General features: G+C 54.9%; 1 protein-coding gene across 2 annotated transcripts; it reads left to right on the top strand.

Moving 5' to 3' along the window:
• The first annotated feature begins 17632 nt into the window (after positions 1-17632).
• GAL (galanin and GMAP prepropeptide) lies at positions 17633-23583 on the top strand. Of its 2 annotated transcripts, none has more exons than XM_055583296.1 (6): positions 17633-17917; positions 18173-18253; positions 19125-19179; positions 21920-22006; positions 22276-22353; positions 23239-23338. In XM_055583296.1, the coding sequence occupies exons 2-6, from the start codon at positions 18173-18175 to the stop codon at positions 23301-23303; spliced, it is 366 nt and encodes a 121-aa protein (XP_055439271.1). In that variant the 5' UTR covers positions 17633-17917; the 3' UTR covers positions 23304-23338. The 2 variants fall into 2 exon arrangements, with proteins under 2 accessions (XP_055439271.1, XP_055439270.1); XM_055583295.1 differs by lacking the exon at positions 23239-23338 and adding an exon at positions 23352-23583 and having other exon boundaries at positions 17636-17917.
• Positions 23584-24222: the final 639 nt, after the last annotated feature.

Raw genomic sequence — 24222 nt, 5'->3', positions numbered from 1 at the left:
CTGAATATTCACTGGAAGGACTGAGGCTGAAGCTGACGTTCCAATACTTTGGCCACCTGATATGAAGAGCTGACTCATTGGAAAAGACCCTGACGCTGGGAAAGATTGACGGCAAAAGGAGAAGGGGATGGTGGAGGACCAGATGACTGGATGGCATCACTGACTCAATGGACATGAGTTGAACAAACTCCGGGAGATAGTGGAGAACAGGAAAGCCTGGCGTGCTGCAGTCCCTGGGGCCGCAAGGAGTCAGACACGTCTTAGCGACTGAGCAACAACAAAAACCGTCTATGAAAGGCGTGAGCTAAGAATGACAGCCGAACTCACATCGCTAGGTAGAATCACCTGCACGGGCCCAGGTAGGGGGTGGGGTGGGGTTGAGGCTCACCTGTGTCCCTCCCCTCCATCCTGGGTCTGCCCCCAGCTCACCAGGCCTTGCAGGTAAGTCAAGATGACCTCCCAGAGGCTGAGCCTCAGCACCCCCTCGGTCCACCCGGAGCCGCAGGCCCCGTGCGGCCCCTCCAGGAAGGGCATCCGTGACCAGGCTGGCTGAGAGGCCTGCCCCCACCCCCAGCCTGGGTGCACTGTCAACTGAGAAGTTTCTCCAAAAAACTGCAAAGTGGCAGCACGTTTTTGCAGCTGGCTGAGTCGTTTCCCACGTGTCCTCTAGGACTAGGAAAGCAGCCCCCTGCCGTTGTACGCTCCCCGCCCACCACCCGCGAGCTCGGCTGAGTCCCTCCCCGGGCGCGGCCGCTCCCTGGCTCCAGCCCCGCCCCCATCGGCCCAGCATCTGCCTCCGCGCCCCGCGAATGCGGGGACTCCACAGGGCCGGCGAGGGCTTGGATTCCAAAAGAAAGTGTCAGCTGCAAGTCCCTCTAACGTTGCCCCTCGCGTGTCCCATGGGAGGTTGGAAGAAGGGAAATCAAACCGAAAAGTGGCCAAAGGAGCCAAATAATTGCATTGCAGACACATCACAAAGAAGGTCGCCTCTAATGGGGTCCCCTGTTGGCGCCCCACTCCAGTACTCCTGCCTGGAAAATCCCACGGACGGAGGAGCCTGGTGGGCTGCAGTCCATGGGGTCGCTAAGAGTAGGACACGACTGAGCGACTTCACTTTCACTTTTCACTTTCATGCATCGGAGAAGGATATGGCAACCCACTCCAGTGTTCTTGTCTGGAGAATCCCAGGGACGGGGGAGCCTGGTGGGCTGCCGTCTATGGGGTCACACAGAGTCGGACACGACTGAAGTGACTTAGCAGTTAGCAGTCCACGCCCCACTTCTGTTCCCTCACTCCATGCCCCCGGGATCCCCAGCAGCCCCTCCACCCCAGACCCCACCCCAGTCTTCCTACCCCCTGCCTGTCCCCACCTCTGTTCCTCCCCACCCCAGCCCCCTATCTCAGTCTGCACCCCACCAGTCTCCGCACGCCATTTCCCACTCCCCCACCCCGGCCTCCTTGAGGTGACGAGTCTCTCTGTGTGCTGGTTGTCATTCATTCTGCTTTTAAGAACTTTCCTTTCTGGACATTTTGTTCTTGGTGAAAATACACCTTTATTATCGTATACTGTTTCTTAGGAGAGGGAACATTTTAAGATAATTTCAAAACATCTTGGCTAAGAGGTGATAATGAAAACAGTCATTTTCACAGCTAAACTATTTCAAAAAAAGAAACTAAATGCGCTTTTCTTTCCTTCTTTGTCTCAGGAGACTTCAAGTAAGACAGCGATCAGGAGGTTCTTCGGGACCATCTCATTAGAAAAGCTAGCACCGTTCTTAAGTGGTGTCCTGTCGTTGATCAAAGTGAAACAGCAACATAGGCACAAATATCCCCAATTACATCAAACCAGTCAATCCTAAAGAAAGTCAGCCCTGAGTATTCAATTGGAAGGACTGATGCTGAAGCTCCAATACTTTGGCCACCTGATTTGAAAAGCCAACTTATTGGGAAACATTGAGGGCAGGAGGAGAAGGGGGCAACAGAGGACCAGTTGGTTGGATGGCATCACCGACTCAATGGACATGAGTCTGAGCAAACTCTGGGAGATGGTGAAAGACGGGGAGCCTGGTGTGCTGCAGTCCATGGGGTTGCAGAGTCGGACACGACCTAGCAGCTGAACAGCGTTAACCTCATCATGTTTGGACAATAATGAACGTAAGGACAGCCTCTTCCTGGGCATGTGAGGGAACCCTTCCCTGAGAAGCGGCTGCTCTGCCCGGCCTGGTCCCTCCCTGCGTGGTCACTTGGTTCCGGCGTGGGGGCGGGGGAACACAAGGGCGTGATTCAGAGTCGGACACAGTGACCGAAGAACAACAAATCAGGCTGCCGGGTGACGGTGAAGGATGACTCCTCCCTGTCCTCGTCCTCCGCTGAGCATCGTCACTGGGGACATGTTACCTTTACAATGACCGACTCCAGCTACAGTTATTTAAACAGATTGGCATGTGGGTTTCTCCCTCTGTTTCAGGGGAGTAACCTCACTTTCTAACAACTGGCAAGGTGACCCTTACAACAGGGTAAATGGCAAAACAGTGAAATCCCAAACAAGTTTTCCGAAGAAAATGTAGACGGATTCCTTTACAGCCTTGGAGGAGGAGAGGTCTTTCTGATGGATGCAAAAGCCATGAAATTAAAGACTGATCAGTTCTACCACGTTGGAGAAAAGCAGAGCAAAACAAACAGGCAAACCTCTATCAGTTAAACACAAAAGTATCCGCCTGTCATAATACAGGCCAGAGGCTTATCTTCCCAACACATGGAGAATCCTTTGAGGAAGAAACACCAGCATGACGATAGCGGAGAGATGCAGGTGAAGGGCAGCGCACAGGGGGAGAAACGCCGTTAGAGTAGGAAAAACACCCCTCCACTCCTGCTAAAGAAACTCACGTCAAAACTACCCTGAGCAGACATTTCTCAGCTGTCGGATTGGCCAGAACCTGACAGCGGGCTCACACTGTTGTACAGGACTGGAGAGTGATGAAACAGAATTTATATTGTAAGGCAAGACAAGAAAACATTTGAACACAAAATTCTGTGTGTGCGTGTGTGTTTGGGCCTCCACTCCCTCCCTAAAGTGCCGTGTGCATCCATGTTGCACGTTAACCAGAGCTCCTAAAAGATGGTGGTCCTGCACCCCCATAAAGATCTTTTTTTTTCCTTCCTTCTGAAGCTGGCAATGTGATTTCTTAAAGGCACTGTGTTCTTTTCCAGCTCCGAGTCGGGGGGACTTGTCACTGCTCCCTGTGTACGTGGACTTGAGTCCCTGGTGAACTCCACGTACAGGATCAATGTGTCGTTTTGAAGTATGATCTTTGGTCTGGAAAAGGTGTATCACTGGGCCTTCGACTTCTGAGAATCTGCTTCCTGAGTTGTAATCCTGTTTGGCTCAAGTAGAATTCCCTTTTGTATTTCTTACCTTGATAGGTCATTGGAGTTTTGTTGACAAAGAGCAGGCGAAACTGTAGCACCCTGGGAGGGCAGTTTGGCAAAATCTATCCAAAGGCCAGAGTCGGCACCTCCGACCTGCCTGCCTGCACTCAGGATCCGGCCAAAAACACCGACCCGGGAGTGCGCAGTCACACTCCGTGGGTCCCCGGTGCAGACAGACAGGATCCACTGCAGCCCAGAGGACAGAGAGAGGGTCGGGCGGCTCTGCCCACACGGACTCCAGGGCCTCCTTAGGGCAGTACCCACTGTCTCTCTTTTCCTTTTTGCTCCCGGGAACACACTCTTCTCTCCTTGCAGGTGCATTGAAGACCACCCCCCACCCCCGTTCCTTGTAGGTTGTACCCATGGCATTGGCAGAGACAGCGTTGATGGGCGGGGAAGAGCGACGTCTCAGTGAGTGTCTGTCGTAGTCATTTTAATTTTTCGTGCACTGCAGGAGATCCGGGTTGATCCCTAGATCGGGAAGATCCCCTGGAGGACGAAATGGCAGCCCGCTCCAGTGTTCTTGCCTGGAGAATCCCATGGACAGAGGAGCCTGGTGGGCTGCAGTCCATGGATTTGCAAAAAGTTGGACATGACTGAGCAACTAATACACACATCCGTCCAAATTGTTGCGGTTTTTTAAATAAAAAAGAGAAAGATTTGGCCCATTAGTACCTGAATGTTTCCTATCCTTTCTTTAACTTAAAAAGTTTTAATTGAAATGTAGTTGATTTACAAATGGTGTGTCAGTTTCAGGCGTGCGGCAGCGTGACTCAATTATACAGATATTAATATGCGTACATATAGACTGTTTTCTAGATTCTTTGCTATTTTAGGTTATTACATGATCATGAGTATAGTTCCTTGTGCTATACATAAGTTAGTTGGCTATCTATCCTATATATAGGTTAATCCCAAACTCCTAATTTATCCCTCTGCCACCTTTCCCTTTTGGAAGCCATAGGTTTGTTTTTCACATCTGTGAGGCTATTTGTGTTTTGTAAATAAGTTCATTTGTACCATATATTTTTTAGATTTGATATAGAAGCAACATTATGTGACCCTTGTCTTTCTCTGACTTTCTTCACTCAGCGTGACGTTCTCCAGACCCATTTATGCTGCCGCAAGTGGCCTTACTTCATTCTTTTCATGGCTGAGTTCAGTTCAGTTCAGTCACTCAGTCGTGTCCGACTCTTTGCTACCCCGTGAATCGCAGCACGCCAGGCCTCCCTGTCCATTACCAACTCCCGGAGTTCACTCAAACTCATGTCCATCAAGTCGGTGATGCCATCCAACCCTCTCATCCTCTGTCGTCCCCTTCTCCTCCTGCCCTCAATGACTAATATTCCGTAGTATGTTGTATATACAGATATTGTATACTTGTACCACGTCTTCTTTATCCATTCAGCCATCGGTGAACATTCAGGTTGTTTCCATGTCTTGAGTATTGCGAATAATACTGCTACGAACACTGGGGTGCGTGTGACTTTTTGACGTATGGTTTCCTCGGGATGTGTGCCAGGAGTAGGGTTGCTGGGCCACATGGTAGCTCCATTCTTAGTTTTCTAAGGGATCTCTGTACTGTTCTCCAGAGCGGCTGCACCAATTCACGTTCCCATCAACAGTGCAGGAGGCTCCCTTTCCTCCACGTCTTCTCCACCGTTTGTCATTTATAACCTTTTTGATGATGGCCATGCTGACCAGTGTGAGGCAGTATCTAGTTGTTTCGATGTGCATTTCTCTAATAATTAGTGATGCTGAGTGTCTTTTCGTATGCCTATTGGCCGTCAAAATTCCCTATTCTGTTTCTGTTTTCATTACTGAGAATTAAAACCAGAGGGAGGAAAAAACACCAAATGCCAAAAAAGAATTTTATTTTCTAAATGCACACAGAATAATCAGTGGCTGGAGGGGAAGGGCAAGAAGATACCTTTAGTCAACTTGAAAACAGATTGTCGGGGACTTCCCTGGTGGTCCAGGGGCTGAGACTCCGAGCTCCCGGTGTTAGGGGCCTGGGTTCGACCCCTGGTTGGGGAACTATGTCCCAGGTGCTGCAGCTAAGACCTGGCATGGCTAAATAAATTAAAATAAATATTAAAAAAAATTGTCACTTCTCATGACCTGAGTCCAGTAAGAAAATATACTTGGTGTGAGAGATAATATTTTTTCAGAATAAGGAAAAAGGTACCCCTGGAAAGGATTTGCTCCATGTGTGGACCAGATGTTTGGAGAATAAATGAGCTGGGGCAGCTGGAGGGATGAATAGACATGTGAGTGTCGGACACTGGAGAGCCTCAAGTGGAGTGAAAGTCGCTCAGTCGTATCTGACTCTTTGTAACCCCCATGGACTGTAACCTGCCTGGCTTCTCTGTCCATGGGATTCTCCAGGCAAGAATACTGGAGTGGGTTGCCACGCCCTCCTCCAGGGGATCGAACCTGGGTCTCCTGCATTGCAGGCGGATTCTTTCCCATCTGAGCCACCAGGGAAGTCAGCACCACATAAAACGTTTAAACTTGTTTACCTGGATGATAAAGAGGCTGCTGAGTTTTCCTGGCAGCAGAGTTACAGTCAGATCTGTGTTTGGGGAAGTTCCCCATGGCTGCCATGGATGAGGAGGAGCAGGAGAAACTGGGTCTGGGCCATTAGAAACAGCCGCAGATTCCCCCCGCTTTGCCCACGGAGGTGTGGGGGCTGTTTCCCCACCTCCTTGCATCTGGGCTGAACCTCTGACTCTGTGACCAAGAGTAGAATGTGGCAGAAGGGTCACTGTGCCGGGTCCAGGCCTCCTCCCTCTGGGAACTCAGCCTCTACACTCATACAAGCGGCCACGCCCTCCAGCTGAGCTCCAAGCCAGCAGTGACCTGGTAGCCCACCTGGGGGACTCTGCGTGCAGCAGAGTGCTGCCTGTCTTGAAAAGCTGCAAGAAATACTGTTGTTTTGAACATCTCAGTTTGGGGGTGGTTGGTTGCGCACATGCGTGCTTAGTCACTCAGTCATGTCCGACTCTTTGCAACTCCATGAATTGTAGCTCACCTGTAGCTACCTGGACAGCTACGTGTCCTGAAGCTCATGGACAGGCTCCTCTATCCATGGAATTTTCCCAGGCAAGAATACTGGAGTGGGTTGCCATTTCCTTCTTTGGGGATCTTCTCAACCCAGGGATCGAACCTATGTGTCGTGCATTGGCAGGCAAGTTCTTTACCACTGAGCCACTAGGGAAGCCCTGGGTAATTTGTTACGTGGCAATAAATACCTGCAACCTGGGACATGGAGACTCTGGGAAGGAGGATTTGGCTGGACTCTGCAGATAAGCACCTGATGGGCGGAGCTGGGGCCAGCAAGGCGGCCACCCTGAGAAGCCCCGGACAGGTCTGACCACTGTTCCCAGGTGTCGCTTCCTGCCGACGTCACAGCAGCCCCGTCCCCACCTCACCCCCTCGGCAAGCAGCCTGCAGGCTCCCCGGTGATGTATGTGGCCGGGCTGGGGGCCCAGCTGTAGGGCTGGGGGCTGCTGCCCGGACAGCTTGCAGGACAGCTGTGCTCCCCGGAAAATAAGGGCCCTGGCGATGGTAATTGGCAATGTCCTTCCTTTGGGAAGTCAGCCTGACTCTTCAAATATAATAAACAGAGTTTGAGAATTTAATTTTTTCCCCAGGGTCGTGATTTGTTCTGCTGTCAACGCATTACAGGGGGAAGAAAGCTCTTCCCACAGAGGATCTGTCAAGCTGATTTCCTCCTAATTGGCCTTCACATCCCCGTCCCTACCAGATCCATGTCTTCTTTTAACAAAACACGGAGCCCACACAGGTCTCTCCGTTTTTCCTCCCAGTAGAGCTTGACCCCGAATACTTATCTGTGGAAATGAGGAAAGTGCCATCCTTGCTCAGCTTGTCTCCATGACCAAGACTTGAGGTTCCGGAGGACGGGGTCCCCGAGGCCCCACCTTGCTCTGACCCCTGTGCTTAGCTGCTCAGTCGTGTCCGACTCTTTGACCCCATGGACTGTAGCCCGCCAGGCTCCTCTCTCCATGGGAGTCTCCAGGCAAGAAGACTGGAGGGGGTTGCCACGCCCTCCTCCAGGGAATCTTCCCGACCCAGGGATCGAACCCTTGTCTCTCATGTCTCCTGCATTGGCAGGTGGGGTGTTTACCACAAGCACCACCTGGGAACTCCAGCTTTTTAGTACAATACATCCCAAATATTGTGCGGACATTCTTACAATCGAAATTTGTTGTTCATCTGAAATTCAAGTTTAACTGTGCATCCTGTGTTTTTACTTAATAGGGCCTGTTTGGGATGAAGTGGGGCTGACTACCAAAGCAAGAGGGACCCAGAGAAAGGGGAGCGAGAAAGGAACGACCCAGGGGAGGGGTGATGGGAAATGCAAGGAAGACCCTCCAGGGAGCGTGAACTTGGACAGTGTCCCGGCCAGCTACACCTGATTGGAAAAAAGAGGGAGAGGAAGAGGCCGGCAAAGAAATGGTGGGACCTGGGCGTCCATCAGTCCTGGCTTGCCCAGGGCTTCCTGGAAACCCCACAGTCCCAGGAAAATGAGACGGTTGGTCACCCCAAGGGGGAAGGACGCTCTAGACCAAAGAAAGCAAGTACAAAATTATGGGGGCGAATTTGCCTCCCAGAAACGTGTCGAATCCACCCATTCTCCCAACACTGCCCACCGCTACCCCACAGGGCCAGAAGCAAAATGTAAGGGGGGCCCAAACTCGACAATCAAGATAAAGCCTTCAGTGCAACATCAAACTTAAAAATAAAAAATGTGGGACTTCCCTGGCAGGCCAGCGGTTAAGACTTCACCTCCGATGCGGCGGGGAGGGTTTGACCCCTGGTCGGGGGAACCAAGATCCCACATACCTTGGGGTCAGAAGCATAAAACAGAAAACAGAAACAATATTGTAACAAATTCAATAAAGGCTTTAAAAACGGTCCATATCAAAACATCTTTTTAAAAGATCCAAATGTAACATATCCGTGATGAGCAAAATATTAAAAATGTAAATAAAATTCCTTAAAATATTCAGTATAGAATTCCTATCTGGGGACTTCCCTGGTGGTCTAGCGGTTAAGAATCGACCTTCCAATGTGGGGAATGTGGGTTTGACCCCTGGTCTGGAAACCTAGACCCCACGTGCTTCAGAGCAGCTAAGCCTGTGGGCCAAAATTAAGACCTGAGGCCAAGAGGCACAGGTTAAGAGGCACAATTAAGAGGCAGCCAAGTAAACACATATATGTATGTATTTTAAAAGTAGTAACTACTTTAAAAAAAAGTAGTAACTACTTAAAAAGAATTCCTATCTGACCCAGCAAGTCACCCCCAAGGTATATACCAAAAAGAATTGTAAACAGTTATTTGAATGAAGGGGCTTCCCAGGTGTGGTAAACAACCCGCCTGCCAGTGCAGGGGACATAAGGGACGTGGGTTCCATCCCTGGGTCGGGAAGATCCCCTGGAGGAGGGCAGGGCAACCCTCTCCAGGATTCTTGCCTGGAGAGTCCCATGGACAGAGGAGCCTGTCGGCCCACAGTCCATGGGGTCTCAAAGAGTCGGACATAACGGAAGCGACGTAGCATGCACGTGTTTGAATGAAAGCCTGTCCACGAATGTTCATGGCAGTACTATTCACAGGAGTCAGGAGGTAGAAGCAACTCAAGTGTCCTTCAGTTGATGACTCGGTGAAACTGTGGTCCATCCTCACGAGCGTGCTCCAGAACCATCAGATGTCACATTTGTGTGTTCGTGCTAAGTCACTTCAGTCGTGTCCAACTCTTTGTGATCGTATGGACTGTAGCCCTCTCCTATAGTCCATGGGACTCCTCTGTCAATGGGATTCTCCAGGCAAGAATACTGGAGTGGATTGCCATTCCATCTCCAGGGGAATCTTCCCGACCCAGGATAGAACCTGCATCTGTTACGTTTCTTGCCTTGGCAGGTGGGTTCTTTAGCACCAGCGCCACCTGTGAAGATGTTACATTGCTGTTGTTTAAGCTGCCTTGTCGGTGGTTTCTGCAGCCCCAGCAGACTCCTGCAGGTCCCCTTGTCAGACTGGCAAAATCTTACCGTGTGGTAGGACCAGCCAGGGGTCAGGGCAGAGGGCAGAGGGTGTCAGAGGGTGAATGGGCGCAGCCTTTCCAGAAGGTCACTGGGCGCGTCTAACGGAAGTTGAGATGCCCACGTTCGGTGCCCCTGCCCCCAGGGCTAAGACTCCATCCCCTGGTCCTGGAGGACTCTGCACAAGGACCCCAGGACGTTGTGGCCTGGGAAGGGGAGCTGGGCGATGCACAGTGGAAGGAACGTGGTGGTCCTCGAGGAAAGCCATCCCAGATGTAAAACAGAAGAACAAGCAGAGCAAAATTCCACTTTGCTTTCTTTTATTTTTTCAACGTTTTATCTTATATTGGAGCCCAGTTGATTAACAATGCTGTGATCGTTTCAAGTGGACCTCAAAGTGATTCAGGTATACAGATACATGCATCTCTTCTTTAAATTCTTTCCCTCTTTAGGTTGCTACATATTATCGAGCAACACCAACACCACCATAATTTTGAGCAGTTTCCTGTGCTATACCGTAGGTCCTTGTTGGTAAGCCACTTCATTTAAAAAAATTTTTGGTTATCTATTTTAAACAGAGCGGTGTGTCCATGTCCATCCCAAACTGCCTAGCTATCCTTTCCCCCGTCCTTCCCTGCACTGGTAACCTAAGTTCCTTCTCTAAGTCTGTGAGTCTGTTTGTGTTTTGGAAATAATATCATCTGTAGCATTTCTTTTTAGATTCTGCGTGTAAGTGACATCAAACAATATTTCTCTTTCTCTGCCGGACCCACTTCACTCAGTCAGACAACCTCTAGGTCCATCATTTCCTTTCCTTTTTTAAAGTGCACGTATCACTGCAGTGAAAACACAGAAGCGCCTGGAAGAACACACACCATCTGCAGAGGTTTCTTCTAGGGGCGTGGGTGGCAGAACTCGTGTTTATCGTTAAAACTTTAAAAAGTGATAGGATTGTGGGTGATTTCTGACTGTGTGCCCCCAGGGAGCTAAGGCCAGCCTGCCTTGACTCCAGACCAGTCCAGGTAACTGGGCAGCACCATCCAGTGTCCCAGCTGGCTGACCAGTGTCCCAGCTGAGGTGGGATTTGAACCTGGCATTCGGCTCTTGTCCTGGCCTCTGTGTCTGTTTATTTAGTTGGCTCTGAACTTGGAGCAAAGGTGGGACCATGGTTCAGCCCTGACCCAGCTGGGCTCTGGGATGCTCGGGGGTGGGCCGTGTCTCTAGCACCCCCACCAGACCACCAGGGCCAGGGGTCCTTCCGCAGGGACTGCCCATCAATACCGATGAGAGGATGAAGCTGCGGAGGACTGGGCGTCCCGGTGAAGCAGATCACAGTGGCCAGTACCCCTGAGTGACTGACCCTGCTCCCGGCCGTCCATGGGCCGGACGCTGTCACCCTCTGGCAGGACACAAAGCAACTCTGAGGACACCTGGGAAGAATGGGAGAGGGACCCTGCCAGGCGGCCCCATCTCCACAAAGTTTAAAACAGGTGAAGTCACTGATGCTGGAAGCCTGCGGGCGCCACCCTGAGGGGGCGGGGCGGGGGGCCTGGGGCCCGGGGCCGGTGCATCCGTGTGCACATTCAGCCAGCTCCACACCCAAGCACCTTTTTGTCTATGGATTGTTCTTCAATTAAAGGTTTTGGTTTTTTCATTTTTTTTTAAATGCTCATGGCTTCTGAATTCCCCTGAAGTGTTCCGGGTCCCTGAGAAGGGGGCGGAGCACAGGGTGGCTGCTTCCCCAGCTCCTCCAGAGCCCCCCACCCCCGCAATGGAAACGCCCCTCCCTTTGGGTCCCCCCATCCCATTAGCCACGCGGGCTCCCACATGGCCCTGGGGGTGCTGCCGTGGGTCTGACTCAGGGCCAGGAAACAGGTGCTGCTACCCAGGCCTGCGGCTGAGTCACCAGCCCACCTCCAGGCTGAGCCACCCGGAAAACACCACCCGGGTGAGTCACCCCAGGCTGGGCGCAAGAGCATTCCCGACACCCAGGGGAGCTGGCCCTCTGACTGGCAGCAGCACTCCCTGGGGGAGCTCCTGGGGTGAAGGGGGAGGGGAGACGGGGGAGGGAGGGGACGGGAGGGATGGGGTGGGGGGAGGGGAGGGGAGGAAAGGGGTGGGGGCAGGGTGGGAGGGGCAGGAAGGGGGCGGGAACAGAAAGGAGTGGGAGGGGCCGGGGCTGGGTGGGAGGACCTGGATGGGAGGAGACAGGGGAGGTGGGAGGGGCGCGAGTGGGAGGGGAGGGGCAGGGGGGAGTGGGCAGGGGCGATGACCCAAGCTGGACCACCCCGGAAACATCAAGCCCCCGCTCCACTCACCCAAAGCTGAGCCTACCCAAGAGCATTGAGCCCTGGAGGTGATGGAGTCTGGGGTGCTGCTGGTGGGGTTGTGGGCCTAATGAGGTCCTGGTGCCCCCGAGACGCTGGCCGAGGGTGGCGGCTGATCAAGGGCTGATGGCGCCTTGAAACACCGCTGTCTCTTCCCCTGGTGACCCCGGGTTTGTACCACCCCCAGCTCCCAGCTTTTGGAGATGTACCAGCAACTCTGTAGGGCTGATCTGAGACCTGGGCATGGACACTGTGGGCCATTCCACACTGGGAGGGCCGGCCACACTCAGTGGTAAATGTGCTTGAGATAGATCCACCCCACTGTAAGTATACCCACCAGGAGCCAGAAAAATCTTCCCTCCCACCGGAACCCCGACTAAATGCAACCCCCAGTCCAGCCTCCCCCGAGAGCCCAGAAATGCCCTCAGCTTCCCTGGCACCACTTTCCACAGGGCCACTGCGGCACAGGGGGAGATGTGGAGGCCGCGGGTCTGGCTGACTGTGCTCATGTGCACGTTGGTTGCTCCGTCCTGCCCCACTCTTTGCGCCCCATGGACTGTAGCCCACCAGGCTCCTCTGTCCATGGGATTCCCCAGGCAAGAAGACTGGAGTGGGTTGCCATTCCCTCCTCCAGGGGATCTTCCCGACCCAGGGATCGAACCCAGGTCTCCTGCATTGCAGGCAGGTTCTTTACTGTCTGAGCCACCAGGAAAGCTGTGCTTATAGCTTATTTCAATCTTACAAAAATATGCAACCTTGAGAACAGTTGTCTTGGGGCCCTGCCTGAGGCTGAACCTGCTGATCACTAGGACCAGCATCCAGTCTTCCTTCTTCTGGTTCAGAACCCGAAGTTCAGTGGGCCACCCGCACTGCACATAATTACAGACCCCATTCCGCAGCCTCCACTGCAGCTGACGTGACTCTGGGAGGAGAGGTCCCCCAAGAACTGGTAAAGGGAGGAGGGGATCCTTTCACCCAGGTTCCCAGACCTCTCATCCCTCTTCTCCACTGTCTCTCCCTTCTTCGCAGCCAACACCCTACTAAGACCACTGACTGTTCCCGTGGGCAAATATCATGAGTCCTTTAATGGAGACATATGATGAGCTGAATACATACACTCAAAAGGCCATTCGAAGAGTTGTAATAACCTTCACGTCAGCCAGATCCTTAGCAAGCTGTTATCTTTAGGGAGCAGCTGGGTTTTGTGTGTTTTTTTCCATGATATCTGTGCCACTACGGGAGGTTGAGTAAGACTGGGACCCACAGAGGGGCAGGATCAAGGGCACAACACTTGCAGGGTCAAATGAAGCCGAGGTTAGATGGCCAAGCCATTTCCTCATTTCTTTAATAGTAATGAGACCATTGAGGGCTTCCCTGGTGGCTCAGATGATAAAGAGTCTGCCTACAGTGTAAGAGACCTGGGTTCAGTCCCTGGGTTGGGAAAGTCCCCTTGAGAAGGGAATGACTATCCACTTCACTGTTCTTGCCTGGAGAATTCCATGGACAGACGAGCCTGGTGAGCTACAGTCCAGGGGGTTGCAAAGAATCAGACATGAGTGAGCGACTAACACACACACACATGCACACACACACTGAGACCATCATAGGATCAGTAGGCGGTGCCTCTTGGTCATCTCTTGTTGTCATTCAGTCACGCAGTTGTGTCTGACTCTTTGCGACCCCATGGACTGCAGCACACAAGGCTTCCCTGTCCTTCACCATCTCCCAGAGTTTTCTCAAACTCATGTCCATTGAGTCGGTGATGCCATCCAACCATCTCATCCTCTGTCTCCTTCTCCTCCTGCCTTCAGTCTTTCCCAGCATCAGGGTCTTTCCCAATGAGTCGGCTCTTTGCATCAGCTGGCTAAAGTATATTCTCTTGAAACCTCCTCTGTGTGCCCCTCTTGCCAACATTAGCTTCTCACCATCACTGAAGTTGTGTATCCCTTCATTCACTTGTATTGATTAATTCATTCATTAAACATTTGCTATTTTGTGTGAAACACCATATTAGCCCAACTACATATAACTAACGTTTTCTGTTAACACAGAAATCCTCCAAACAACATTTAGCTTAAGTAAAAGAAGTTTGTTTCTCTCTGTAGTAAAACAAGCCTGGAGGTCAGCAACCCAGGCTGCTTCAGTCCCAGTTCATCCAAAGTCATTACCTTCTAGTCCAAAATAGCTGCTCAGTTCCAACCCTCACATTCACATTCCAGGCAGCAGGAAGGAGGAAAGGAAAAGGACTGAAAAAGGGCTACCCATGGGATTCCTTTCACCTGGAATGTGCTGGGTCCCACCTGGCCAATCCTGCTCACCTGTCAGGTGAGGCCCTCCGAATATCCTTCTCATGATAATGAGGCAGTTATTTGTACAACTGTTTCTGTGCATTCGGGTTCCCACTAGATTGTAACCTCCACGAGGGCTGGGACATCTGCTTCAGTCCCACTGTGCTGCTGGGGGAAGCAGCATCTCTCCCGGGCTGGAGGAGGGAGAGATGAGACCCAGTGCTGGACCACAGCCTGGGTTTTCTCTGGATTCTTCTTCCTCTTCTTGCTCATCAGACCCAGGCTGGTTTTGGTGGTGAACAGGGCTTCTAAGGGAAGATGGGCCAGCTCACAACGCAGGGGTAAAATTATGCTTTCTGCCTGATTTCCATTACTCTAATGGTGACCCATTTGTCTGCCTCACACCAGGCTGTCTTCAAGATGACAAGTTGAGTGTCCCACTGGGTCACTGCTGAGCACACAGAGCCCATTACCGTGCTGGCTGTGGGTCCCGGCACAGCCTGTGCCAGGAAGCCGGTGCCTGCCACCGGGGGTGCGGTCCTCCTTTGTCTGAAGGCGTCTGCTGGTCCTGGGAAGGCAGGGCACCCCTCCTCACTTCTGCCTCGCTGCGTCTGCCTCTTCTGGTGCCCACCCAGCTCTTCCTGGTGGGGTCACCAGGCACCCCCAAGCTTGTACAGTCCCCTCACCAGACGCGGAGAAGCAGTGAGAGTGGGCGTCCCCCTGGCTGGCATCATGGTGACAGAGCACGTCAACTTAGAGGACCCGTATTTGTATACAGCATGTGTCTAATCATTTAATGTAGACTTGCTAAGAGCTTCCTGGCGGGCTACAGTCCATAGGGTTGCAGAGTTGGACACGACTGAAGTGACTGAGCATATACGCAGCCTTGCTAAGTGGATTCATAACACATGTAAAGACTGCTTATGATAGTCCCTGAGACACGTGGAAAAAAGTGACCAGAGGACAGGATTTTTTGTTTTTTGAAACGTTCTCGCTCTGTCTACCACTGCCCCTGCTGTTCCCCTGGCCACGTGCATGCTAAGTGCTTCAGCTGTGTCTGATTCTTTGCAACCCTACAGACTTGTAGCCCACCAGGCTCCTCTGTCCATGGGATTCTCTAGGGAAGAATACTGGAGTGGGTTGCCATGCCTTCCTCCAGGGTCAGGGCTCAAGCATGCATCAGGGTTTGGCTTCCAGGAAGATCTGGGGGCTGCTGGCAGGATAAAAAAATCTGACAGCCCCTCTGAAGTGCATCACCAACAGGGGCTCACTCATGTCTCACTTATCTGTGGGGCCACCGTCTCCCACTTAGGGGCCTGAATGCTGGCTCCGTGGCCGGAGCATTCTGGACCCCAGGACTTCTGTTTAGAACCTCTGCTTCTTCAGACAGACGAACAGGTTCCTTGACAAAGTAAATTGAGAGCAGACGTGTCCTCAAGCTCTTGTCGATGGTAAGATTTGCTGAACGTGGAAGACAGGAGAAGGCTGACATTAACCACTTGTCTGGTGCACCAGGACGCATTGATTCTCGGAAGAAAAGCCAGTGTTACGAGTGACACATGACTCTCCTGCTAAAGTGGTCATTGTCGAGAGGTGGTGGCATTTCTCAGGTAGCCGGGGGCACCCTGGCTGGGCCCCTGCCTACTTCCCAACCTGTCTGATGAGAGGGCATCCCCATTCTTCTCCGGTGAGTTGCAGAAAGCTGCCCTCGGCTCTTCCGCATCTCAGCCCTCCGTCTGCCCACCACTGACAGCCTGCCAGAGCGGTGGTCCCCCTTCCCCCTTCCTTCCTTCAAAGGCACACACTGGGTTGGCCAGGGGCTTCTGACATCAGTCTGTGATTCCTGCTTAGGCCCCCTGCCCCTTAGTCCCCTCCCACCCCAGGCTGCCAAGATAGGAGCGACTAGAAGTCAGATGTGCCCTGGAGAAAACACCCCGTCTTTCCCCATCACCCTCATCGCAGCCAGGAGTGTCCCTGAGACCACTTACCAAGCCAGATGCCCCCTGCATCACCCCCCGCCCTCCAGTAAGCCAGGGTGGGCACTCAGCACCCCAGGTTAGGGCTTTGCTCCTTCCTGACCAGCTAGCTGGCCTGGACTGGAGGCCTCAGGTGCCCCGCAGAAGCAAATGGCTCCCCCGGAGTTGGTCGGAGCTTTCAGTCCTATGGTGCATGGGACTAAATGTGGGTGACACATAGTGTATCATCATCATGATTCTCTCTCCTGAATCCTGTTCCCTCCAGAGTCCGCAATTAAGTCAATGGACCTAACATTCATCTGGGCAGGTGGGGACACGGCTGCACCCTCCTGGCAACCAGCTCGGCCACCAGCTGGCACCTTCCAGCAGGGGCCCCTCTGTCTGCTTCTGCCTGCTGCCACTGAGGACTTCAAAGGCCAGTAGTGCCCAGCCAGGTGGGAGAGGGCCCAGGCAAATTTTCTCCTGATGGCTTCCTCCCTCCTCGGAAGCCTGGAGGCGCCCGGCCTGTGTGTCCCCAGCTGTCTTTGCAAGCAAAGCCTGGCCCAAGCCAAGGCGCATCCTGCAATGAGCCACGGCCGGCCTTGTTCCCAGGGGACTCTGGCCGCCTGTCCGGGGCAGCGGCACCCTGCTGTCGGCCGCCGCCCACCCAGCCCTTGGCTGCCTCTGGGAACTTTGGCGGGTCTGCTTCCAGGCCCTCAAAACCTCAACCACTACCTGACCCTGCTCCCAAGAGCGCTGCCTTGTCCTGAAGGGCTGCAGGTACCCCTTCCCGCCCAGCAGCGCAGTGGGATGTTGTGGGGCACCCACAGCCCTCAGGTTGGACAGCCGACCAGCCCGCAGGCCCACAGCCTAAGTGCGCTTGCGGATCCGCCCCCTTTTAGAAAAAGAGGAGGGGCTTCCAGGTGGGCTAGTGGTAAAGAACCCACTTGCCAATGCGAGAGGCGGGTTCGATCCCTGGGTCTGGAAGATCCCCTGGCGAAGCGAGTGGCTACCCAGTCCAGTCTTCTTGCTTGGGAAATCCCACGGACAGAGGAGCCTGGCGGGCTACAGTCCATGGGGTCGCAAAGAGTCGGACGTGACTGAAGCGACTTAGCCCAGCCCAGAAAAAGGGGACCGGGGTCCGGGTAGGGAGGGCCACTGGGCACGGGAGGATGAAGCTGGGCGGGCTTCGGGCTGCTGTCCTTCCCCCATGGATGGCTCTCGAGGCTGAACCCTTAATCCTGCCGCTGCAACAGTGTGCGGGCTCGGCGGTGCCCAGGACCCCGCGATCGCGCCCAGCTCAGAGTGAGGGTTTCCGGCTGCCGAGTTCCCTGCGCAGGGGGAGCTGTGCCTGGCCCGGGGGTCGCGCTAGCAGGCGTGGGGTCTCCGCCACGGTTGGGGGCTCCCCATTCACGGCGATGGGGGCTCTCCGGCCAGGTGCGGGGGGGTGGGGCGCTTCTCGCCATCCCCGCCAGCCCCACTCGCAAGGCAGGCCCACCGCGCGCCGCCCCCCCGCCCCGCGGGCGCTCCGAGGCCCCTCGGAGACTGAGTTCCGGTCACTCCCGCCCACTCGGGCGGGCGAGGGCGCGGGAGGCGGGAGCTGAGCCCGTGACGCGGCCGAGCAGCTCCGGGATGCGCCGCATAAATAGTGGCAGCGGCGGCTCCAGGCGCGGACACGTCGAGGGAGCCCAGCCGCCCTGCGCTTCCCGCTTCCGCGTCCCCGAGGCCCCGCCATGCGGTGAGCGTGCCTGGCCCTGCCCCACCCGACTCGACGGACGCGCGGCCCCGCCGACACAGGACCTGCAGACACCCCAGGACCCGCAGACATCCCCCGACCCTCCGGGCCCCGCTCAAGGTACCGCGCCCCTGAGCTCACCCCACTTTTTCTCCGCGTTCCCCTTTACAGAGCGCCCGCCTGCCGGTGGACCTTCCCCGGGGCCGGCGCGGCGCCTCCGCCCCTGGCCGGGCTCTCTCCTGGGCACCCTGGCTCCTGGCTGCTGCTCCCACACCCGCAGGGGTCGGGGGGGGGTCCGGAGCCCCAAATCGACGTGCGCCTTGGGGAGGGAGGCCGGTCTCCCCGCACCGCCGCCCACCGCCCCTTCCCTTGCAGATGCCCAGAGGCTCCGTCCTGCTGCTCGCCTCCCTGCTCCTGGCAGCGGCCCTTTCAGCCACCCTGGGCCTCGGGTCACCGGTAAGCGCTGGGCGGGGGCAAACACCACCCAAGCCGAGTCTCTTTCTTGGCAAAGGGGGGCGACCGCATCAGAACCAGACTGGGGGTGGGGATGGGGTGAATGCCTTGTGCCAGGAACAGAGCCATCGGTTCTGCCTCGAGGTGGGAGGGGGTGTGGGCGCATCGGAAGACTGGGGAGTGGGAGTGGGGGGCCGCGCCGGGAGGGGCCTGAGTCCTCAGAGCAGATGGATGGCTGGTGTTTCCGAGATGATCGCTGGATCCTCCAGGCAGCAGCCTCTCCCAGTACCAAGAGCCCCTGGCTATGGACCACTAAATGTGGACCCTGTGAACCAGAGGTTAGTGCCTCAGACTAGTGAGGGGTGAACTCCATTTGGTTAAGTCCAGTAGAGCGTCAGTTACCCCGTTTGCCAGCTGGTTTTGTCAACACGTGTCTTCTGCATCATTTAAAGCCAGTGGGTACACTCGGAGTCTGTGGTCTGCACCTCTAAAGGAATTCTTGGATAAGGCAGGTATTGCTGTTCTCCTGTTGAGCATAGCTTACTGGGGTGCAAGTCTGGAATGTCTTGCAGTTTCCCAAAGTACATGCATTATTCTAATTCCTGTATCCTGCCTGGAAAGTCTGGGTGAATTTCACTTAATGTCTTTCTAATTTCATTTAAAGCTCTTGCTTTAACAGTTTGCCTCTCTTAGCTTATTCTATGAGAGTCAAGAGTCGTCACTGAAGCCGTGTGGCTAATTGAAGTAGATGCTAACTTCACAGGCTGCCATGGTGGGTTATATGAGCAGAAGCTGCCGCTGGGGGCTTCTTTGAGCCATCGTGGCCTGTACCAGGCAGGATGCTTGCCCTCTGACCCCTGCCCTCCCATTTAAGGTGAAGGAGAAGAGAGGCTGGACCCTGAACAGCGCGGGCTACCTTCTCGGACCACGTGAGTGAGGCCGGGCCGGCATCTCCGGCAAACCTGCTCTGGTCTAACTGGCTGCGGCCCTGGTGCTGACCCTGCTCTTCCTGAAATGTGGGGGTTGCCGATCATTGCTTCGAGCCCTTGATTTTCCACTGCGAGTCAGATAAAGGGACACAGGGGAGTTTTCCCTGAGACTTTGAGGCAGGGTGGGTTTCTCTGTAGGTTTAACTGAAGGGACTGACCCAGGCCCTTCCGAGGCCTTGCCTTCCTCTGGGATTCCCAGCCTCAGACCCTGTTCAGGCCTCCCTGGGTGAGCGTCTCAGAAGGCAGACACTCCTTGGGGCTCTGTTCTGGGCCCTGTCTCGGGTCCCTCTGTGTCTCCCTGAATGCTCCCTTCCATTCCTTGACCTGAAGAGGCCAAAACATGCTCACGCCAAGACTGAATGTGTATGGTTCTCTTTGTGCTCCGAATCTGCTCCTGGAGCCGTCCTGCAGGGTGACTGACCCTCGGGGTCTTATCTTTGATGTGACATCGTCTGCACTTGGTGTGAGTAATTTGACTCCGTTCAGGATGCAGACTTCAGTGAGTGTAGACTAGTGGGGACCTTCAGAGAGTCCCAGTTCGACCGCTGCGTTTACGGGCAAGCACACGGACCCCGGGGCTCAGTGACCGGCTCGCTGCCGTGGAATTCCTCAGGGGGCGCAGGAAGCGGCAGAGGTGGGAAGTGGCTCACCTCCAGGCGCTAAAGGGGACGCTCCGGCCCCCAGGCTGCATGCCACCCACCCCCACTCCGCTTCCTGCACGTCTTCTGTCCACAGTGACCCCTTCAGGTTTCGTCCTCAAGGAGGGGCGAGGGGAGGCCTTTCACTTCCCATCTCACCCCGCCCCACTTTCAGACTTGCAGGCATGGTTTCGTTGGGGATAGCCATCAGCCTTGAAGAAACTCCTCCTCTGTTTATTTCCTGTTTTCCCACAGGAAAGGAGGCGAACAGCAGAGAGCTCTTGTCCCAATCCCTCCAGAGTCACTGGGAAGAGCCATCCCCATTCAAACGATCCTGGGAAGCTGTTTTTAGTTTTTAACCCCCGAGTTAAAGTACAGACTCTTCTTCCACTTCACATGGTTGTTTATCTGATCATCTGCAGGGTCTCTGAGAACCGGGCTTTGAGAAATGCAGAGACAGAGATGAAAACAAGGCAGGCCACAGGCAGGGTCCCCTGGGCATCTCTGGGCTCGGAACAAAAGCAGTGGCCAGTCCCCAGGGGTCTGGGCACTGTGGGTGGAGTGGCCTTGCCTGCTGGACACCGACTCATGAGTTTTCCTGAGCCCTCTGCAGCCTGGAGTCCCTTCCTCCCAAGAAAGCACCTCATCTCTGGTGCTTCTGGCCCCAAAGAAAGGAGGAGCCCATGTTGAAAATGTATTTATCAAGGGCATCTGGGACTGCCCTGGTTGTCCGGTGGTTAGGACTCCATGCCTTCACTGTCGGTTCCCCGGGTTTGGTCCCTGGCTGGGGAGCTAACGTCCCACAAGCCGAGCAGCGCAGCCAAAAAATCCTGAGTCAGAAAACAAGCTGTTTTTCACCATCAAGTTGGATCAGCAGAAGCTGTCCATCTAGACCAGCTCTTTGTCAGAATCCCTTACGACTTTGCACCGTGCTCCCGGCTTCTCAGCATGAGAATGTGCATGCTGCCGAGGCTGGTCTGAGCCTGGAGGCGCCCAGCGGCCTCCTGACGTGCTGGGTGCTTGTCATCCCTCTGCACTGTGGGCCGAGGACTCCTTGAGAAGCTGCATTAGCTTGCGCTTGCCCAGGCTTGGAGGCGACCTGGTGCATCAGGCCTGGCAGCCAGAAACCATGGCCCAGGTCTTCTCCTTCACCCCAAAGGGCCCCAGGTCAGGCCCTTCCCTTCACTGCAGGCTGCTTGGTGCAGAGTCCGCATTCTTTTACTTTATCTTTTTGGCCACGCTCTGCAGTTTATGAGATCTGAGTTCCCCGACCAGGGATTGAACCCAGGCTTTCAGCAGTGAAACCGAAAAGTCCTAACCGCTGGCCTACCAGGGAACTCTGTCCAATACTTTCTTAGGGGATCTCTGCTTGCAACCTCAATTCCCGCTTTTCACTCCAGCCAACATGCATGCACACGCACACACACACGTAGACACATGCACACACATACGCACACACGTGTACACACATACGTGCACGCACACACACATGCACACTCCACCTCCCTCCTGCCTTCTCGCCCCCTCCCTCCTCCTCCTCCTCCTCTCTGACTCTGTCTCTCTCTCCCTGGCTCCAGTCTGTCTCCCTCACAGCAGCCAGTGGTCTTAGATAAAGTCTGCTTTCACCAGAAGGGCAAATCTTGTGGCTCCGCCTGCCCCTGTTTTCAGGGACATAGGACCCCAGCCCCTGTCCTCTGCCTGGGAGGCACCCAGTTCAAATGCCAGCCCCCCTGGGGCGCCGTTGGCACACCCGTGCTGACCAGGCCTGGAGCCAGTGCCCTCCACTAGGCGCATGATGGTCCCGTCTGGACCGGCGGCTCCCCTCCAGCTCTGCAGGCCCGCAGCCCCTGGATGGGAGTGGCGCCCTGGCCCTGGCACAAGTTCTCTCCTCTGGTTCCACGGAGAGCGGCCCTCCCTCTTCCACAGTGCCCCTGCCGTGCGTGGTTTGTACACTCTGGTTGTGTTGCGTGTCGGCGGTAAGCAGCCGTGTGTCCTGTCACGGCGACAACACTCAGGTGCTTTCCTCCCTGATTTGCCGACAGATGCCATCGACAACCACAGGTCATTTCAAGACAAGCATGGCCTCGCCGGCAAGCGGGAACTCGAGCCTGAAGATGAAGCCCGGCCAGGTGAGAGGACTTTAATCCCAGGGCACACAGGGCAGTGGGGGTATTGGTCTCCTACCACCCCACAACCGAGCCTGAGCTGGGCCCCACGAAATCTGCCAGCCGCCAGAACGAGGCGCCCCAAACCTGAGAGTAAGATCCTGAGGTGGCCACAGGGTCTCAGGGCCTGCCCTGCGCCGAACCGGACTCTGGGAGGGAGGGAGGGGCGTCCCAGTGATGCCCCCAGGTGTCCAGGTCTAGGAGTCGTCAACCCTGCCCCCTCTGGTTTCTAGGAAGCTTTGACAGACCGCTGGCGGAGAACAACGTCGTGCGCACGATAATTGAGTTTCTGACTTTCCTGCATCTCAAAGGTACGTGAAGTACCACCAAGGGGAAACCCCACCTCTTGGAAGCCTGTGGAGAAAGAATTCCATGGACTTCTCCTGGGGAGGAGCCGGGTCCACCTCACACCTAGTCACGCTGGTGGGAGAGGTGACAAGGCCGGGGCTGGGACCAGCCACAGGGGGGCCGGGTTCCCTTGCGCTGCCGACCCCGACTCCTGGCCGCGGTGACGGCGGCTGTCCCTGTGGGGCTGCAGCCACTACACGCAGCCAGGCTCTCCGCAGACCACCTGCAGCCCAGGGGCCTGGTTGCACTTTCACTGGGGGCAGTCTCCTGGGGGCAGCTGCGTTTGACCCCCACAGCTCTGCAGCCTGGGATCTAGGCTCTTCCATGGACACTGCAGACGAGGGGGCCTCCCATGGCCCATCCGACCTTAGCACTTCTGTGCTTGTGACTGCCGTTCTTGCCCCAGTGAGAGTCTAGCCTTAATCAGAGCCGCCCTGTGGAAGGGGCTCTGAGAGGTCCCCGCCAGGAGGTGGCCTGGGGACACAGCGGGACGAGGGCCGCTCCGAGGCTCCAAGGGAGACACCAGGGTTGTCACTGTTTTGTTGTCTAGTTGGAAGAGTGACGATCATTTCTGGGTTTTGTCTTGATCCACTTGCTCTCACTGCTTTTAGGGGGGGCTTAGCGGTGGAGGAGTTGGGGCGATTAAGCTTGCGGCTTTCCCTCAGAACCATCCATGGGCAGTGGGACTGTAGGAGAAGGACTTAGAAACCTCAGAACCAAGAGCCCAGTGGAGCCTCTGGGGAGACCTCTGTGGAGAAAACTGGTGACTTTTCCAGCAAGAGCAGACTGACCCTTACGGGTTTATTTGTTCTGTTTGGAATGTTGCCACATGGAACTTCTTTCCTTAGGGGACATTGATTTTTATTACCTAAATGCATGCCCGGTGTGGGGGTTAACTGTGGCGCGTGCCTGATGCCGGGGTCGACGCGGGGCATCTGTGAGTGTGGCCCTTCCCCTGCAGACGCCGGGGCCCTGGAGCGCCTGCCCGGTCTCCCCACAGCAGAGTCCGCAGAAGACGCCGAGCGGTCCTGAGCGGGCTCCCGCGCGTCGGTCTCCCCGTGTCATGCGCAGTCGTGCTCCAGGAGGATGCCCGTCGTATGGCAACCGCCCCGTCCCCGCTGCCCTGATGCTGTGTCCGTACCATTTCAGGTTTTTCCCCTTTGGTCATAAGTTTCAGTGGCAAAATAAAAAAAAAAAACCAGCAATGGCTTGTGATTCTCATTTCCTTCCCGGTGTCTGGCTCGTCACCCCTGCCACCGATGCGTTTTTAAAGGACGATGCTTGTCTATAATCACGGGTATTGGATAAAACCTGTACCCTCTAATTCCACCATCTAGAGTATCTCTGAGACACCTTCTGTTGTCACTCACGTTTAGGGAACAAAGTTGTCTTAATATGAAGCTGAGTCAAAGATAATTATGAAGGTAAATTTGTTTCTGAGACAGACAAAACCACAAACAGAACCCTGACCTCATATGGGGAGATGACATGGGGAGATGGGGGAAACGGCCTACCGCAGCCCTGAGCTTGAGGGATGAGGAGTGACGTGGAGGCGGATGTGAGGGCTCGTGAAGGCTAAGGGTGGCGAGGGGCAGCCGCAGTGCAGGGGCCGCGTGAGGCGGGCACTGCCACACACAGCACCGCAAGTCGCGTGGTGGGTTAGGAGGCCACCATCCGAAACAGGGCAGCTTCCCTTTGGATCAGGAGGTGTGCTAGGTTGATGCTGAGTTAAGGACAGCACGTGGGGACTAAGAGTAGAAATCTTGGTCTTCCTACCAAAGACCCAAGAAGGAAACAGGTGATGCCGCGAAGCCAGACAGTCGTTCAGTGCT

Source organism: Bubalus kerabau, chromosome 5 (assembly GCF_029407905.1).
Source record: "Bubalus kerabau isolate K-KA32 ecotype Philippines breed swamp buffalo chromosome 5, PCC_UOA_SB_1v2, whole genome shotgun sequence".
NCBI lineage: Eukaryota > Metazoa > Chordata > Mammalia > Artiodactyla > Bovidae > Bubalus > Bubalus kerabau.
This window is presented reverse-complemented; position numbering and strand designations above follow the sequence as displayed.

Coding starts and splice junctions, on each gene's coding strand:
- GAL (XM_055583295.1), top strand. CDS start 18,173: ATGCCCAGAGGCTCCGTCCTGCTGCTCGCCTCCCTGCTCCTGGCAGCG. Junction 22,007..22,275: donor TGAAGATGAAGCCCGGCCAG/GTGAGAGGACTT, acceptor TCTGGTTTCTAG/GAAGCTTTGACAGACCGCTG. Junction 22,354..23,351: donor GACTTTCCTGCATCTCAAAG/GTACGTGAAGTA, acceptor CTTCCCCTGCAG/ACGCCGGGGCCCTGGAGCGC.